Source organism: Temnothorax longispinosus, chromosome 2 (assembly GCF_030848805.1).
Source record: "Temnothorax longispinosus isolate EJ_2023e chromosome 2, Tlon_JGU_v1, whole genome shotgun sequence".
NCBI lineage: Eukaryota > Metazoa > Arthropoda > Insecta > Hymenoptera > Formicidae > Temnothorax > Temnothorax longispinosus.
The window spans coordinates 23761088-23780729 of record NC_092359.1 but is presented as its reverse complement, the minus strand read 5'-3'; the positions used below and the strand labels follow the sequence as shown (position 1 = coordinate 23780729).

At 36.6% G+C, this 19642-nt stretch overlaps 2 protein-coding genes across 9 annotated transcripts in view; one reads left to right on the top strand and one right to left on the bottom strand.

The window, feature by feature from the left end:
* Positions 1-19642, top strand: part of M (zona pellucida domain-containing protein miniature) — a 308803-nt gene that overhangs the window by 246315 nt on the left and 42846 nt on the right. The window lies entirely within an intron of this gene.
* Positions 1-19642, bottom strand: part of Sol1 — a 238388-nt gene that overhangs the window by 202039 nt on the left and 16707 nt on the right. For all 4 annotated transcript variants that reach the window (XM_071797777.1, XM_071797774.1, XM_071797775.1 and 1 more), the window contains exon 2: positions 4972-5038. In XM_071797777.1, coding sequence (XP_071653878.1) covers positions 4972-5038 — 67 coding nt within the window. The remainder of the gene's footprint in view (positions 1-4971; positions 5039-19642) is intronic.

Below are 19642 nucleotides of genomic sequence, written 5' to 3'. Positions count from 1 at the left end.
GCAAGGAAACTAGTTCCGGCCGGTATTTGTTTGGCGAAATGGGACACATCCACAGGTTATTATTTGCCATTATAATACCCATATTCCCATATGTTATCTAATATTGTTGTTATTCATACAGTAATTTAAATAAATTTTTATATCTAAAATTCTTTTCTTGTTCACGTGAATCAAAAAAGTTTATCTGTGCTGAAATTAGTCAAGACGTGGATTTCATTGATTCAAAATCTCTTACAAAAATATGAATTGTAATGCTGGTTTTTGTGAAAAGCGCTTTGTCTTGCAGTATATCAAATTGCAACTATAACAATACAACATTCGTAGGATGATGAAAATTATATCGCAGAAACGAGGTAGGAAACAGATTAACTGATTAACTTATTTGAAATATCAACTTTCCATCGCCATTACGTAGCGTATTGATCTCCATTTCTTCTTTTTCGTTAATAATTCATTTTTTCACAACTTAGTTGCAGAACGGCCGACTATTAATCTTGTCACTGCGGTGATCCCTGAAATTGAATTTCCGCAGTGACAGATATTCGCTAAGAATTGCGAGATGGCCATGTAGAACAGCCGTAGGGTTTTACCTCGAAACGTGCATTCCTATTTTCTTTTTTTTTTCTTTTTTTTTTGTATACAGGATTTTATAACGACCGCTCCATTTGTCATACAGACCGACCGTTTCATCGAGTGTCTCTTTGATGTTACTCATCGATAGCAGGTTGCCAATCTGCGGTGAGAATATGAGACATGATACAGAGGTAGATAGTATATTCTTTGGTTGAATTCCTAAATTATAAAAACTAAATAAAGTAAAATAACGGTTTATTCATTTTTCGAGAAAATCCATGAAAACGCGATGATATTTTTTCAAGACTGTAAATGAGAATCTTCTTTACCGATAAAAGTTTGCGCAGTTATCGCGTATTCGTTATGTACGTGTATGGAAACTGATACGTGTAGGACTGTAGGACGTATTCTCACTCGCGAGAAGTGGGCCGTGCACCAGCTGTCGTTGAGCCTCGTTACCGTTCCCGTCACGTCAGTGGTGTGTGTTGCCGCGATAAATCTGGCATGCCCGAATCTCGCGCGTTATTACTTTGCGTTTTACTCGGCCCCGGCTTACGAATGGGCACCAAGTCAGCTGGTATATTTCATCGAAGCTTTATCCGTTTCTTTGGCCGTTACGCGTCTTTTATTATCATAATCATATATATCAAGACTTTTATATTATTAAATAAAAGAAACTATAAAATTCTCCCAAAATTTAACGTACGCGTAAAATAGAAAAAAAAGATTGCAATATTTATGAGAAAAAAATAAAAACAAGCGATCTAGGTTAGATTTAATAAATCGTTATTTTATAAACGACAAAATTACTGTCTCATGGAATTTTACACAATCGTACGACAAACATTAACACGTTTCTGCATTATTTTATAACATGTCCAAGCGGTGATCGCGACGCGGACGTCTTTCAGAGTGACAGACACAAAGGGATAAACTTCAAGTTGGCACCGAAATTACTACTCGGAAGCCAGATAAAGTTTGCTGCAACTTAGATAACAACATGAGGTCATCAAACAATCGGAGTAGCAGCCCGCAATGAAACCGCGTTACCGCGCTATTGCCAATTGGTCGAATCGGCCCTGGTTTCGGGTCTCGTAGTTTCCACTTGATAGGATCGATAGAACCGAAAGCAGTCGACCGGATAAGGTTAAGAAGTATAGTCCAGATCAATTGAAAGGTATTGACCTTGCGTTCCAGGTGTTACCCTGGATAAAGAATTACGTCTATTTATATCGTGAGTTTTGGGCACCTCCTTCCCCACCCCTCGGCATGTTGCAAAACTTTCGTCGTAACGTTAAGCCGCTTTACGAGATTACACCGCCGGCAATTTACATACGATTGAGTTACGGTGCTTGCGGTGCCGGCGCGTTTCTGGGAAAAGCAGTTAAAAGTATACCAGTGTCGCCTGCGCGTTTGCACGTTATCCGGAAATCGGAGAAGGGCGAGGCTATTTCCAAGTTGTACGATTTACAAGCTCGAAATAAGACTACATTTTCAGCAAACTGTTTTTGCCGATCGTACATTCGACCGAGAATGCGGCTTATGTAAATGTAGTTAACACCTTGTTTTACTCGCTATACTCATGGTACCTGAATCGACCGTACACATTTTGCATGTAGAGCGCGAATATAATTCTGGTGGAAATTTATAATCCCAAGACGATTATATCTATTATTTGTTTCGCCTTTCGTGCGCTTGTGATAAACTAAACAGATAAACTAAAGTTTGAAAAAGAAATATAGAATCGCCGTTTGCATGCATATTATAGAAACACGAAAATTTCGAATTTCGAAATTCGAAATTCGAAATTCGAAATTTGTATTAATTGCATGCTTAATCGAGTGGCACCCCAGCTCAATTTCCGGATTACACGAAAAATCTAACGCGTAAGCGTTCACCCACCCAACTCGGGACTCGGAAAGATAAACTCGGAAAAGTTTGTAATTGCACGACGATTACAACTTAAATATACGCTTTAGCGCGGCCAGAATTCACAAGTACGCGCAATGCCGGACCTTTAATGAATATTACTCTTAGATCGGTGTACTTGCTTGTGTAACACGAGTAGGCGAGTACGCGAGCAAATCCGACGAGATATAGACTGGATCGAAGTTTTGCCGCTTTCCGCGAGCCGTATTATTAAACTTCCGGTAAGCCGAAAGCGAGCATATTCTAGCTTCGGTCTAAGATCGTATAATAGCGTAACTTTTGCCCTGCAGCCACAACGGGATTTCTCCGGCTATTCCTACGGAAACTGAGCAAAATTATTCTCCGGCGCGTGACGACTGAATTGATTAGATCTAAACTTGCTTCCACGAGTACAACGTGATATCCGAAGCGCTCGGACGTGACGACAGAACGTTATACGTAGTAGCAAACGAGAGTGAGAAATTAACGTATCGCTCGTGTTCCAGGGCTAACGACGGAATTTTCAGCAATTCCGCTCGATGAACCCTAGCGTTGCTAGACGTTGACAAGTTAAAACCATCGAAATATTTCCACTGCACGCGCGTGACCGACAGACACGTGCGAAAACGTGTTATAGAACAGAGACGGAAGGAGAAAAAGAGAGAGACAGAGAAACTGGAGAGTCGTTTGTTCCGTGCTGTTAACCGCATATGTGATGCACACGTACATATCTACGTAACGGGCTCAATGATGCCGACCGAAGCGAAGCAATGAATATCGTGTAGCGAGCTCCGCACGCCGGCACGCTCGACCAAATTAAATGTGACACACTCACCGGATAACGTTGGTCAGTTATACGACGCGTATAACCAAGCTCGTTATTTTTCTCTTCCACTATAGAAAAATTGCGCTTACGAATCACTCGTCTACTTTCTACTTGATCTGCACGAATGCACTTTAATAATCTTCGTCTTCTGCTTACTTACGGTAACCGAAATTAAGAAAAATTCTCTATTACCGCGTTTATTTTCTTATCTTAAGTTTATAGCATCCGTCCGTCATGTTTATTAATAATTGTGCTTCCTATATATAGTGAACTAGCTGTCTTCAAGCGTGATAATAAAAGTTTTATAAATTCCAAACTTGTGACAAGTAAGAGAGCTCTTTCGCTAGCCATTACTCGATTTATGTATTATTAAGGGATAAACTAAGAATACGATTATCAAGCTAAACTTTGGCTCGAAAAACCTTTTGTATTGTATTGATGTCTGATTTATGAGCCAGGTTCGAAGTTGTCTACTAAAGCAATGAATACCAGTCGCACCAAACGATCCATCAAGCTGAATATAATTCAGCGTCTGCATTTGACGTCATATGACGTAGTACATTACGTATAACTAAGCGCTGTCTTTTTTGTATATAGACATTTCGCTTACGCGTCGCTTCTGCCCACCCATGCGAGAAAAATGCAAATATACGTGTACACGGTAACGTTATACCTGCGAGCTATAACGCTCGACATATGGTATTACTTCGAATAGCGTCAGCGTCGCGTATGGATTTTTACAATCGCTCACTTACGCTCCGTATAAAACTCATGTTGGTTATAATAAAGTACACGAGCTCAATATTATGAGTTTTAACGTAATAAGCTGTTGCCACTAATGAAATCGCGTAAAACTTGATACGGCTCGCCTCACACGTAAATAAAACTTCCGTAATAGGCGATGCTTGGTACGGCTACATTATAAATTATAACAGTACTATTACTTTAGTTAATGATACTAAGGCTAATCATTATAACTTTAAATATTACGCTCGAAAAGTACTGGCTAAAGAGGAAATTAATAGCAGATCACGCGTGGATAGGGCCCTAAAGAAGCTTTCAAAATAAATCAACTGTTTTTGGTCTCTTTTAATTTAACGCTTCGTGCCCTATATTTAAATAGGTATTTTATACTTCCATCTGTTATAACCATGATATGTCTATGAGTGTTATCAACGATTACCATATCTCGTGTAATATACACGAGAGAACAAGCAGGACGCATGTATTCCTGTAATTCGTGACTTCGCCAACAGAACTGGCTAGCTGGCCGAAGCCGGCTGGCGCGCGGCGTGGCGCGGCGGTGGCTCGTGGTAACAGGGGCATTGTTTTTGTCGGACACGTTGCCTGGATACTAATGCGTTCAGGCACCTAACGTCCGGCTATACGTTAAGCCCGATGCGCCACGTAAATGCGGCTTACGTTCGCACGATAACGGATCCTTAAACCGACGTATGCAATATCGGTTCGCGTTAACAGTAATCCGTTTCGCCGAAGCGTGTCGGAGAAGGAATCGCCTATCCGGAATAATAAAATCTAGCTCCCCTTTGCGCGCGAATCCGCGAGATTTCACGTCGGTAACACGGCGAATACTTAACGCCTATCTGCCTATCTGCAATATGTGCTCGCCGACGTCGCTGTTCTAGAAATAGATCGATATTTACCTGGATTTACGGCGTGGCAGTGGTTGAGGAGCGGCAGCCAACAGAGTAGCAGCACTGCTCTCTGCATCTGAAATTAGAATTAACGCGTGAAATATTTATAAACGCACATATTGCTTCCAACGAATATTATAGCAGCCCATGAAAAAATCTGACCGTAATTAAAATTATAATTACATTCCCTTTCGATTGCGAACACTTTGATAAATTTGAAATCAATTCTTCTTTAATGAAAGCTTAATAAGAGTCCTAATTACTCGTTGGAGGTAGTTATCATTAAAAATTAAAAGGTTCTAGTCTTTCTGCAAATTCAGTTTCAAGCTAAACGAGTACCCATGTTACTTTAATAAAGACTTAATGCGAATTCTGATTGACAGGACATGTAATCCTTCTTGAAAATTACAAAGTTTCTGATTGAAAATAAATGACGGTTTCGCAAACTCTATTCAAGAAGAAATTAACGTAGGATTCTTTAAATTAGATCTATTAGTTTATCGAGCACAGAGACTACTTCCTCAACTTTCTGTAAAGAAGTAAGATCTATAATTGTTTATGGTGCCGTAACTTCTTTTACCGATAAAAATCACTACACAACTGTGTGTATACAAGGAGTATATGCTGTATAAAGAAGCCCAGCATTCATTTCCTGACTCGATAAATATTATATTCAAACAGGACCGTATTAAATAATCTGCGGTTAACAGTACATATATGTAATACGTTCCACTATTCATTTCAGGGATAATTAAATTTTTAATATTAATAATTATCAATTTATGTACGTACACATGTTTGTGTGAAGCTATAATGGAAAATAATCTGCGCGGTTTAACGTGATTAACGTGACGCTTATTACACCCGAGTAAGTATAACGCAGGTACGAGAAACGCATATCCCGTGTGTGAGAAACAGGAAGCTCCATACATGGTGAATATATGGGGAGTAAGGCAATCCTCTACTGTCCATTGTGCCGATAACAAATGAACTCAGCGTGTGCATATGCCGTCGTGCATGCGCATCAGCATGCACTCACCATGAGTTCGCACGCACGAACGCTCGATACAAAAGCAGCCGTGCAAGAAGCGTCGTACCGAATTTTTGCGAGAATATAGCTCGCCTCTTTGCGCTTTCGCTATAATAAACTCTCTGATATGTCTAACGCGTAAAAAGACAGCATTTTCTTTTACACATACACACACACACACACACACACACACACACACACAGATATATATATATTGTATATATATATATATATATGTATTTATGCATGTACGTATAAGAAAATCTTACATTTATTCTTTATTGCATTCAGACGACAGTGATCGAGAAGACTCACAATTTCAATTTATTCGATGCAAAGAACTTTGATAAAGTAGCTTAGCTGATTTAAATAATGTCTTGCTTAAGCATAACTCCATTTATACATTCATCTTATTATAAATCACAATGATTCGTCATTTGGGATTTGAATTCAAGATGCAGCCACATCGATATGACTATCATGATTGTATAACAAACAACGCCGACAACACGTGTAATGTACAGTATTTTTAAAACGGATACTTATATATCTGAAAACTTTGTGTTTCGTCGCTACGTAGTGATAAAGTTATGTCAGAAACGCCTTTGAGAGTTAAAACTTGGTTAGAATTATCTTATACTAATGTGAAAGATAGAAAAAATGAAAAATATTGTTATAGTATAAACTCAATTTAATGCTAATCAGTCAATGTAAAGAGAGAATCAAAACCCAAAATAAAAATAATTTACTATTTTAATTGCAAAGATATGTGTGGTCATTATTAAGCCAGAAATATTTGAACGTATGCAAAATTTTGAACATTGTTGATACATTTTGTAAATATAATATAACAATGTAAATAGCAATGTAAATAGAAACACCAATTTTTTTCGAACATCTATTATAATCTAAAGTTAAAAAATAATATATTTTTATTTTATGTTCTAACTTTATATTGATTAATCAAAATTAAAATGGGTATCAGAATAATATTTTCTGTTTCTTTTATCGTCTCCTTCAAAATAATATAGCTGATTGCAAATTTAATAGCCTCTAACTCAGAAGCACTTTTGATATATAGATTTATCGCCATGTAACGAAACATTTTCGGACATAAGTTATCACTGCTCCAAAACCCCCGTTTAGGTTGATACCTTTTATCAATTAAACATTTCGATATTGTTTTAAATCACTCTGTATCTTGCATAACAAATATTATTCAAGTAAATAGCGCAGCTATTATTTATTAGCTTAAATAAATTTGGACACACACATGTGTACATGTCTATCTAATACGTATAACTTAGTTTCGAAACGATGTACGAATTGATTTGACTGAAAGTACGATATTAATTAATTCCCCGTTTCACATACCCATTAATTTACTGCAATCCATTTCACAAATTACCATCGACGTAACCACAAATACGCTATCATCCGTTTCGAAATGTATTTATAAGGGAATTGTATGTTTTATAAATTTATTATACAATCAGACGATAAACACTTTGTGTTAATAAAATAAATAAAGTTGCTAAGGAAATTTAAATTAAAATACAACTGTTGTACATCGTGTGTAACAGTAAATTGAATATATAGACTTTTGCAACTGCTTGTTATATTTTTCAATAAATTCCCTGTAATTATTAATTTATTATATGTATATGGTTACAAATTAGAATTTGGCAGCGTAATAATTCGGCAAGTTATTACTATGTGTGCGTTTTAATCCCCGTTCTCAAGCCACAGGGATTACATGAACAAAAGCGAATATTACGACACGTGGATATTACGAACGCATTGTTACTTCAAAATTCATATGGTCAGAAGGGCGATTCGATTAATAATTTCGTTGACATTGTACGGCACCAGCAAATTGCATTGCGAATTACGTGACATTTATGAGCACGTTCACTTACAGTAATAATCCCATTCTCGCGTTTAATAATCATACACTTTATGCAGTGATGGATCCGTTAACGTTGACGTGAACATCGTATACTGCAATAAATATCGATCCAAAATAACCATAGAAGCAATAGAAAAGAAGCAAAATTTCGTTCATGTTACAACTTTTATTCATGATCACTATTTGAAACCCTTGCCTTTAAAATCAGATTTAAATCAGAAATCAGAAAGCTTGGAAAATTAAGACATATTATTGAAATTATATCCGCGTATTATGTTATTTCATATATTTCGAGATACAAATGGTTCAAGTCAGATTTTTCACGACTGTAATCGTTCTTTTCTCAAGTCGCCTTCGGAAAAATATTACAAGATTCAGTAATACACATCTTAAGAATCGTTTGTTGAACCGCGAGAAACAAAACTCAAACTATGTATTTCAAAACAAACTTCAACTTCTTCAATTGAATCACGATTGTTGTATGACGTAATAGATATGTATGAGTATGTGTGTGTGCGTGCGTGTGTGTATCAAATTAATTCTCCTCTTATTAATTATAATCTATATTGGCGGAACATTCTATCATTTTTGGTTAATTCTCAAGCTCTATTTATTGAATCATATTATTTTTAAAGATTAGTTTCAACTGAATTCATCAGGAAAAACGCGATTATAAATATTAGTTTTAATCATGCACTGTGCACTGTGCACTGTACATATCGTGTTGGGAACGAACACTCGGCGCTATTTTCCTGATTCGTATCCTTCTATCCGAGCGCATAACGGGGTTTGCCAGAGGGAAAATTGTCACGCTCGCGATCTCGCCTCCCTCCGTAAAAGTTGAATTAACATCGTAAACCTGTGGATTTATGCGACAGGATGAAATCGCCGCCAATAAAGCGCTATACGTGCTTCGCTTTGAGCCTCGACGGGCCGGGTGGCGTCGCGGCGCGAACGGTCGTTAATGGGGTAGTTCGCAGATGGGGAATGCGGCCACGCATTTCTACTGCCGAAGCCTCGTTCGCCGCGAGGCGAGCTCTCCTACGAGATTCGGCACTCCACCGAATTCCGGTTTACCACGAACTTACGTGCGGTATAATCGGTTGTATGTTCGCCGCTAAACGAGTCACGTTTCCATTTTAAAGTCTTCCTGGTGAACACCTATTCCTTATCTCATTTCGAACAAGCTACGTACAACGACTGTTTCTTAGTTAATTGTAGTTAATTGTAGTTCTTTTGACAAAAATACATACACATTGTATCTCTTATTATTTAAATTAATATATATTGCTGTAATAAATTTATGTATACTATTTTGATTTTATATTGTCTACTGCTTTTATTGAAGATAAAAAACGCGCGAAACACGTTGCTATATAAATATCATTCAAATAATTGCTATTAATTACACAGCTTTTGGATCTGTGCAGCTTGTTCGACATTTTCGACGCATAATTAGTTGAGAATCAAATTTAAAAAAAATAGGTTGAAAAAGATTTTTAATTAATAGTATCCTGCACATTATAAATCTTATGCATTATTCGAAATTATGTTCGGTGTGAATTTCTTGCACGCCAAATCAAAGTAATTGTAACCATCTAGAATGGCTGAACGTGTTTGTGAAACAAGAACGGTTGGGAGATAGAACAACGTTGGCGTAATTGGTACCACGGGTCTATTAAGTTGGAATCGCGTTAATTTGCATAAGACGTCGGAGCTGATCCTCCCAACGTAAAATTCCTACCGAAACAACAAGCAGGGACTTGGCTGTTATCATAACAATTATCGTAAAAGCGCTCCGCATAAGCAATACACGTTAATCGATGCAGACATATACGAAGGGTGAAGAATAGAATCGATATATCCACCAAAGAAAATTATCATCGCTATATAGCAATAAGTGTACTCATATATATATATATATATATATATATATATATATATATATAAAATCCTGGGTCAATTAAGTTGAGGGGATCGCCGTATCTCACATAATCCAGTCAAACCGGTACTGAACAGAACGAAAGAAACAGGCACCTATCTTGCGATCAAACGTAGATCGCCCAGTCGACCCGTGCCTGTATGCCCTGCGTCTTTCTAAAAAGGAAATCCTGCATACTTCGCTGAATTTCTCTTCGGCAAGTTTTTAGTGCGTTAGACCAATGACCCGCCGCAGCTATACAGACCAAAAGCGAACGCATATGGAGTTTGCGAGGAAACGCCTTAGTCTTCTCATTCTACGTATTCTACGTATTCTGTGAGAAGCATTACGTTTCTACGAGAGCAAATCCACGGAGTGGAGATTGCCGAGTACCGAAACAGAATCTTTATTATAAAATCGAATTCTCACCTGCGCAATGCACGCTCGCTATATCATTCTCATTCATATATTTACAATATTATCATTATGAAATTTGTACGAAAAATTAATAAATATTAAAATATAAAATGGTAATCTACGAAATGCAAATCTCAAAACGCCGAGATTATGCTTCTCGTACATTATTATTACTATCAAAACTAAAGCTCATAACATAAAGCTCATAAATCACTGGCAATTTATTATATTAATCTGAGAGATAAATGCTATATTGCTATATCTGAAATAGCATGTACGAGCGATTCTCGAGGACTCTTTGCTTATCTACGACATACAATGAATGACGAATGCACACATACACACACGCGCACATACACACAATTCCTATCCATCATCAATCGCTGCTGATTTATATACTGAACTGTCGCAGAATGTCAATCTACGATATGGTAAACGGAGCATACGTTTCGCGACTGGCTTTTTCAAACGTGGAAGAAAAAAGGAGCAAAGAATAATGGGCCTCGGACAAACATTCGATCATCCTTGAAAATTAGAAAAACTTGTTTTCAATCGATCCACGTAAGCGGAAAGATCTCATTCGCTCGATCTCTGAGAAAAAAAACAAGAGAAAAATTTAATTGGACTGAAAACTTTCAGCGTCCCGCCTCTTTCGAGTCGTTCCAATCGCTCGGTCCATCCGCGAACTTCGATATAACGTTATCTTTTCCCTTTGGAGAGGAAAGCAGAACGCTAACTCTCGCTCCGATATCGCCAAATGAAAAATTTCGAGCTTTTAGTGCCGTCATCGCTCTATTCGATTCTGCAACTTCTCGCAGGACTGATAAAAACCCGTAAGATAAATTCGACAAAATCACGTGTTTTTTTTTTCTCCACTCTATCAGGCAACAACCGCCTTTTACTGCCTCTGACCCCTCTTGCAGATTCGCAATTCGCGGCTCTATGACGTCAGATTTATACCAGATTTATTTAGCCTCTCGAACGCATTTTCCATTTCGCAAATCCTCGTGAATCCAATTCCACCGTGGTTAATGGAAAATCTCGGAGTCGAGAACACGGTCCGCACATCCGGACATGCAGAAAAATTTGTTTCCGAGTCTCTCGTATGTACGAGATTAGCATATCAGTTTTGAGCAAAGTAAATTTATCTGCATTTGTAGAGAATTAAGCAGAAATAGAATATCTTTAACACTTAAATAGTTACTTGGTAAAAGTTCGAAAAGAATTAATATTCTTCTATATAATAAATACATGCTTGTTTAATTGCATATTTGTACATACATATTATTTGCAGAATTAACAATAAATTATTTAAAAAAAAGTCTCTCTCTCTGTCATGCGTTCTATATAAAAAGTATAAAACTTTTTATCACGTTGGGCTCATCGCTATCACTTATATAGATTAAATGTCGAAAGATTGCTAGGTTCCTCGCCAATGCGTGGCAGTATTATACGCGCGAAATGGAAAAGCTCAAGAAGGAAGAACTGGATCTTAAACGGTGGACCATAAATCTTCGCTGTCGTCCGGCTTCTTATTTCCAACGAAAACTGGTGGCGAATTATCTTTTCCCCTGTGTATCGTGTTTCATGAACGGCTCAACGTTCTGTTTCGATAAGAGCGGTTCGCTGTTAATAAACGCTCCCGCGACACAGGTCGATAGAGATACCCGACTATTCGATAAATGCGTTCTGTGCGATACGCATGGGAACAGAACTTGCAGCGAATGCAACGAGATTCCACCGAAATATTAGAAACTCTGCAAATCGATTTTCTATCCACTTGCTAGATGAGGTCTTTAATATAAATATATATTATATATATATATATATATATGAATATATATATATATATATATATATATATATATATATATATATATGTATAATAGTATTCACATTGCATAAACTGCAGTGATCAACGTTACTTTTCATCTAGAGTTAGATTGTTCGCTTCAATAAATGTTATGTTCTATTTTATAAAAATATACAGAAAATTAAGAAAAATAAATTGTATTAAAGCAGAAATTCAGTTTACAAATAACTTATTTAACAAAAGAGAGATTTTTTTTAAATAATGAATAGGATTATAGAAATCAAACAAGTTTCAGTAATACGTGCATGACTGCGTTTCAATGTTCATCCGACTCGTTCACTCGATAAACATCACGTTATTTCCAATGGAAGAGAAAATTGAGTTTTTACAGGGATAAACAAAACTGTGGTAGACTTTTAAAATCCATATGTTTCTTTTGGATTTTGAAAACCGCTTTAACGGAAATTCCATTTTTCATATCCCACCTTAACGAGCGTTTTCGCGAATAGCTCGCTGATTGGAATTTCGCATGTAGATGCAAAAAGTAATTATCGCTGCGGTCGATTGGTGGGAATGTTGTAACCCGAGTCGCGTGGTGCTTTGCAATCAGGGCTAACATGCCACGAAGAGGTTAGCGTTGTCAGTTGCTAGTAAACACGTTGTTTAGCTAGCCGGCCAAACGCATACATCGAACGTTCAGTTTCGAAGCGAATGTGTTCTCGATTGAAGTTGCATGATCTTGATATTGGAAATAAATTTCCATTAATATGAAATTTATCCAACGTGACTAAAACGAAAGATAGTATCATACGAAATACGTTTAAATATTGTTGTGATGAAATATTATAATGGAAAACGCAATTTTGGATTTATTTAAATTTGCGCAAATTTTATAGTCATTATGTGTTAGTGGAAGAAACGATTCGCCACTTGAATTCATATTTCCAATGTAACCTTGCGTGCATGCTTCAAGTTATCCTCAAGGGTTATGACGATGATTTTCTGATATCGAATCGAGAAAAATGCGATCATTTGCAAAAAATATTATACGCGTTCTCAATGGTACTAATAACGCATATTTTGTCATTTGCTGAAACGGGCATTCTAGTCAAAATGGCAATGTGCCAAGTGAGCGGCGTTAGTGGGATCCGTGGGTTAGTGGGGGCTTGAGCTCGACGCCAAATACATCGGACTGCAAAAACGGTTGATTTATTATGACCAGTAGTTCGGGATGCGCGGTTTTGCAGAGCCTCGCGTATAATCGCGTTCAGCCCGATAATTTGCCTGCGACAGAATATCTCGGAGTGTCGAAAATGGACGTAAATAGGGGTATTATTCTCCATTTATAACCGACACGTGAAAGTTTCATTCCATTCAAAGCATTAATTTTCTCTCCAAGTTCTCAGCCTTCCCGCTAAAAGCTACTTAACAAATAATCAATACTTGCAGAACTAAATATGGCTTGAAATGGTTCTTTTTCCCATACGCAATTAAAATTGGTCGTAAAAAAAACGTCGATAATAAATTATAACGTAAAAATAAAAATGATAATTTGCCGAGAGCTTTTAGAGTCTACTACTATTATTGTCTTCCTATCATATTCCCCAAAGATAGACCGAAGGTGCCGAACTTGACGTTGCATACCAATCTACCACGTTACTTCATTTACATAATAGAGGCGCCCTATACATATCGAGGATAGACAGATCTGCGTAGACTAACGTACAACAAACAGAAACCGATCCATTAAGAGTACACAGTGCTGCAAATGATCGATTCGCGAAGTAAATCTAGGCTAACACGATCCTCTTGCCAAGATCCGCTCCCGACTGCCGTCTTCATTTTGGTTCCGCATCTTGTCGCTCTCCATCCTGATGCCATTCGACAGCTAGCGAATATTCAAGGCCATTTTGGAGGGATACCGACATATTGCGGCGTGATTTATGGTCGAGCCAGTTCACGAAGGCGAAGGCGAAGGTAGAGGCGATCGATTCGCCTCGAGTTTGGCCGACGGCGTCGGCGGCGGACCAGCTATACTGTGGAATCCACCACGTCGGGGCATCTTCCCCAATACGACCTCACTTCCTCTTTTCTCACATTCTTTCGCTCGTTATTCCACAACACAAGACATCCATTTACGACCGACATCTTTTCTGATCTCAGTCTGCCTGTCGTTCGCCGAGTGGTAGCGAGCGATATTAAATCGTCCGTCATCATTGTAACTTTGGTGGAAATATGATGAGCATTTTCTTGCGAACAAAATTTCGATCCTTTTAATCAAAGCATCTTTTTGCGAAAAAAATACTATTTTTTTAACTTTCTTATAACCTGGCTAGTTATACGGAAAAATCGGATGCGCGAGTCACGTCAAGAAAAGTCCTCGAGTGGCGTTAATTCTCCACGAGCTACAAACTAACGCGACATCTCCAAAGCATTATCGGCCTGATCACTGAAGCGTACTACCAAGTTATTTGAAATGGAACTAACGTCGCTGCGGAGTGGAAATACGGATAACGAGATTCGAAGATGCGCAGCATCGCCCCGTATAGAATCGCATAGTTCAACATAACTTCAGCATAACTATGGAAGTATTTGGGAGGGAAAAACTCAAAGATCATGCAATAATACACATCCTCACAGCGAATACCAGTTTTAGTAAAAAAAAAAAGGTAGAACGCTATTAACATACATACATTAATCACGTATAAAGTACATAAGTTTCTATTTAAGCACACAAGAGCGCTTTAAAATTGCATCTTACACTTAGAGATTAGACAATCATCATAATTTTAATATTTATTTATCATATCAATTTTTTAAAAATTATTACTGACTCGAATCTCTCAATAATTCTAATAAATATTATATACTTTACATAAAAATCAATGTCATTGACATTCGAATTAGTTATATGCAACAATTGATGTATACAAATCTTTGACTGTTCTGCAAGCATGTCTTTAATCGCGCCTTCTTTAACAGTAAAGCTATAAACTGCATCCTCGAGACAAGAGGTTACCATTATTCTACGATGGTTTCATAGGTGTCCTTCATACGTGTTTGGTTCTGACACCAGTGACATAGCGCGAGAAAATTTCATCTCTCTATATATCGTATGAATCTTGGTGCTCGTGCATATGTGCTCACGAAATATACAAAGGATCAGAGGCATATTATACTTTAAATAAATATCATCAAATCAAATCAAATGATAGAATATCTAAACACGTTGACACGTATAAGATATAATACAGATTTATATATAATTTACCAATTATGCTAACACATATACACATACATATAAACAGATATTTTGTTCTGAAATATATATGTGTAATATATAACTATAATGTTATATGCAAATTTATGATTTATTTACAGAGTGTTTTACGCGCGGTCACCATATAATACTTTAATAATATATTCTAAAAATTAATTAATGTGTTTTGTTGATTTTTATTGATAAGCGCGTATAAACATATTATACGACAGCATTGACCAACTTTAATCGCTTATAATTCGAAAACTCTCGAAAATGATTTTAATATTTTCGTCCAAAGATTTTTAATTCTAATTAGTATCCAAAATATGTTAGATAATACATTGTACGGTGGCTGTATGAGATATCCTTTGTACTACTAAATAAACGTAATAATATACGCAAACTCCTATCACACACATGGCTTAAAATGTAGCTACATATATGGTGCGATAACTTCATGTACGTGTTTGGACATGTTAGTTTTGGCAGCAAGTGTAGCTTAACCTAAGGAGATTTCACACCGCTCCATAGCGTTCCATATGCATATACGCGTCTTGAGGCGGTATATATATATATATAGAATCTGGTACTTGTAGCTCCTACCGTGTAATCTATCCCGCTCTCACGAGCTATTGAGTGGAACGCTCATATCTGTGATTCAAATGGAATAATCGGAGGAGGAAATCATGACACTGCAGAGATGTATATCATATTCAAGAAGATCATGTGCAAAACCCTAATGACTAATGAACGTAACATCTGTATTATCATTCCGCATATACGTTGCATACATAAAACGTGTAATCTCAAAAGATCCGTTTGTAATCGCCTTTGTATACGCGTGTTTTAATCTTGCCCTGAATTATGAAAAGCTAGCTCTCGTAATTAGCGTATAACCTTAGAACGATATTTGTTTAGAACTTTACTGGCCATCTCATATTGTTATTATAAAACAGCAATAAACTTTTGATTAATAAAAAACAAGCTATATATTTGTATATCTAGCAACACACAAATGACACTTCATATATAAGATGTAAAAAAACGAATATAAAGTCGTAAAATTATAAACTCGAGATATAATTTTATTCTCGATCGTCAATGATTTGTAGAATTTATAGGATTTTTATCGATGCATAAAACTTGGAACGATCAGCTGGAGGAAGATAGTAACAGTGCAGACACATGGCGTGACGAATGTCGAATTTAATGGACATATGCCATAAATGACCAAAAAATGTAGCGAGAAACGCGAAAATATAGCTCACTCTTGAAATCACGCATATACACTGCATATATGCTGTTTTTCTTTCATAAAAACATCTTTTAACAATTGCTTTATTAAAGAAAATTTTTAGTTGAACAATACCTCATATAATTATTTTAGCAATATCGATTTGTAGCAACCATCGTATTTTAATACGTGAAATTAGTTACACAAGATAAATATAAAATACTTACTAATTATACCTACTTTTATATGTATATCGTAAAGAGTGAAAATAATTTAACGTTAAAATAGAATTTCCTAGAAGCAGATGCGTGTAAATCACGCCCTACTGTCCTAGATGCCATGTTACAATCCATATTTAGTTCAAACATAAATGTGTTTTTTCACGAATTACGTCCTGCTTTCTAGATACGCTGCACGCAATCGTACGTGAAATTCTAAAAGCAAGAGCTTTCAGTGTACTGAAATACTGACTACAATTTCGATATACTCTTATTTCATCACATTAATATGACACTTTTCAATTCTCAAATATAGAAATAATATATTAATGATACATAAAAGACCACATTCTGTAATTAAAAACCTTTAAAATTAATATATTATATTATGCTATTAAAATAATACTCGAATATATTATATCTGCGATTTATTCAGACAGATATATTGTAGCTTTTGAAGACGGAAAGATTTTCATTGAAGTTAATGTCTTTATAACCAGCGAATGTCTTTTTCGCCCGCCAGATGAAATGTAACGCTTTCGTGTCAATTCGTATTTCATATTCATATTTATATGAAACAACAGGAATAAAAAGATAAAAAAAAGATTGCACTTGACTAGACATGTAGATGTAATAAAAAGTATATCACACACGCTTCTTTAATTACAAAAAAATTAATTGTAAAAGACGCTAACATTATTATTTAATATTCTTAATGGAAGTGAATTCATCGATACGTCACAAAAATAGGATATAGATACGGTATCAAAGATAAAATATAGATAGGATAAAAATATCCACCACGGAGAGTATATTGGTAGAATCAAAATATCGAAGGCATCCCTTTTCAGGAATGACACGTTGTTGTTCTGTATTCGCACATGTTACGTCAAACCTCTCCCACTTTTCTATCTACGTATTAGTTTCATCTTCGCATCTTCGAAAAATGCGCATGCAATCCCACACGAGTAGGTACGAGCATCACAATATATATTTTATCAGATATGAACGACATTTTACTTTCGCCAATTATTTATAGTTATATCAATGTATAATATCATTATTTACAGTGTCAATTAACCAATGCCGTAGTATCACAGATTATTATTAAATGGACATGACTTCGTCAATTTTTTATGCGGATCAATTTTATGCGATTCAAACGCATATGGAATATGGATGTCGATCTCTTTTGCTATCGTGTTAAAAATCATAACATGTTCGGTGCAAGTAGCTACAATGATGGATAACAAATGAGCTTACCCATTAAACCAGAACGATGTGATAAGTGAAGTTAAGAACTACGCGTGCACCATTTATTAACTTTATCGCGGAAACCCCGGCCGGAACGCACAATCGAAACAACACACTAGTCTTTATCTCGACTTTTTTCCACGATAATTCGTAGGTATAACAAATTACAACGCATGGTGCGTGCGTGCCTGTTGGTCGTACCGTCAATATATCCCCCACAGTTTTAATTTATCGCGTTATAGAACGCGCATATAGAACGTATATATAAAATGGCGTCGTAAAATATATAAATCAAAAAGAAATCTTGCACTCACGACTATATGACTATTAATTTCATTTTTACTTTTACTCAATTACTTTGCTTTCGCGATCTTATTCTATCCATCACAAATATGCGCGTGCCTCGTCCGTATATTTAGAATGTAAGATCTAAGCCGTAAGAAAAGACTGCTTATAGATATCGATCCTTGGCTGTTACACTGGCTGCCGCTATATTCCAGTACCGTCGTACTGCGCGGCGGTAAATATTACATGCACCGGATGGTAGATGGTAGAGTGGTAGACGTGCCTATTTCAGGGTGTATCAGTAAGATACGTCTATAAACGACAATTACTCTCGTAAGCTATTCATTTTCATAGTTCGCAAATAGTCCTTTTGATATCTACATGACCGCTGAGCGGACGTTACCTACAGGTTATTACGTCTAAGTTACTGTTGAAAATCACGAAATCTTTTGTTAAACGAAGCTGCACTCAAAAGATTAGGGCAGATCCTGATCAAAGAGAAGATTTTAATTTCCTTTTGCTCATTAAATTTCATTCCTTTACCGCACTCGATTCATTAACGTGTGATTTAGAAGCGTCTTAGATCATTTTTTATTGTCGCGAGTTCGCACCTTTACGGCAATTCCAATGTCACCGTTTCGCCGAGGAAGAAGCCTAATGATGAAATATTGCGAAAAATATCAACAGCAGTTCTCGGCACCGCGTTACTAAGAATATTAAAGACTCGAGCACGAATGAAAAGAGAAAACTTTATCATTTTGTACATCGAATCCTTTCCGTGGTAGTTCTAAGCGGCAAATCGCACAACTTCAAAGCTCTAACTCGTCAAGGAAAATAATTTGCATTCGTAACTTCATCAAGATGCTAATTTTGCGTTAGATCATGAATATAATAATCACTTCACGTTACACGAGTTGAAAAGGATAACATCGCTTCGTGATAGTTACTGGATCTGCGCGAAAACAAATTTAAAATATGACTCATAAAAAATATCTCTCGGCGAAAAAAAAAACTCCGCTGAAATTGCCAATTGGTATGACGGCAAATATTTCACAGAGATTTTGTCATAGCGAATTGCCGCTACGGTTAATTTACGGCTTCAAACTGAATCGCGCTAACGTATGAACCATCCGATGTTGGTTTCGAGAGTTTACCGATATGACCACGTGTGTAACTGTGTACGTCTAATTGCATGACGTCGCATCGTAGGAGATATACATGTCATCTCGAGATCTCTCTCAAGGGATCAATCGTCTAGATAGTGATCCCAAAGCAACTACGAGCGATTCACCTTACATATAAATTTAGCTTTCTAGATATTGTATCACGTAGATGTA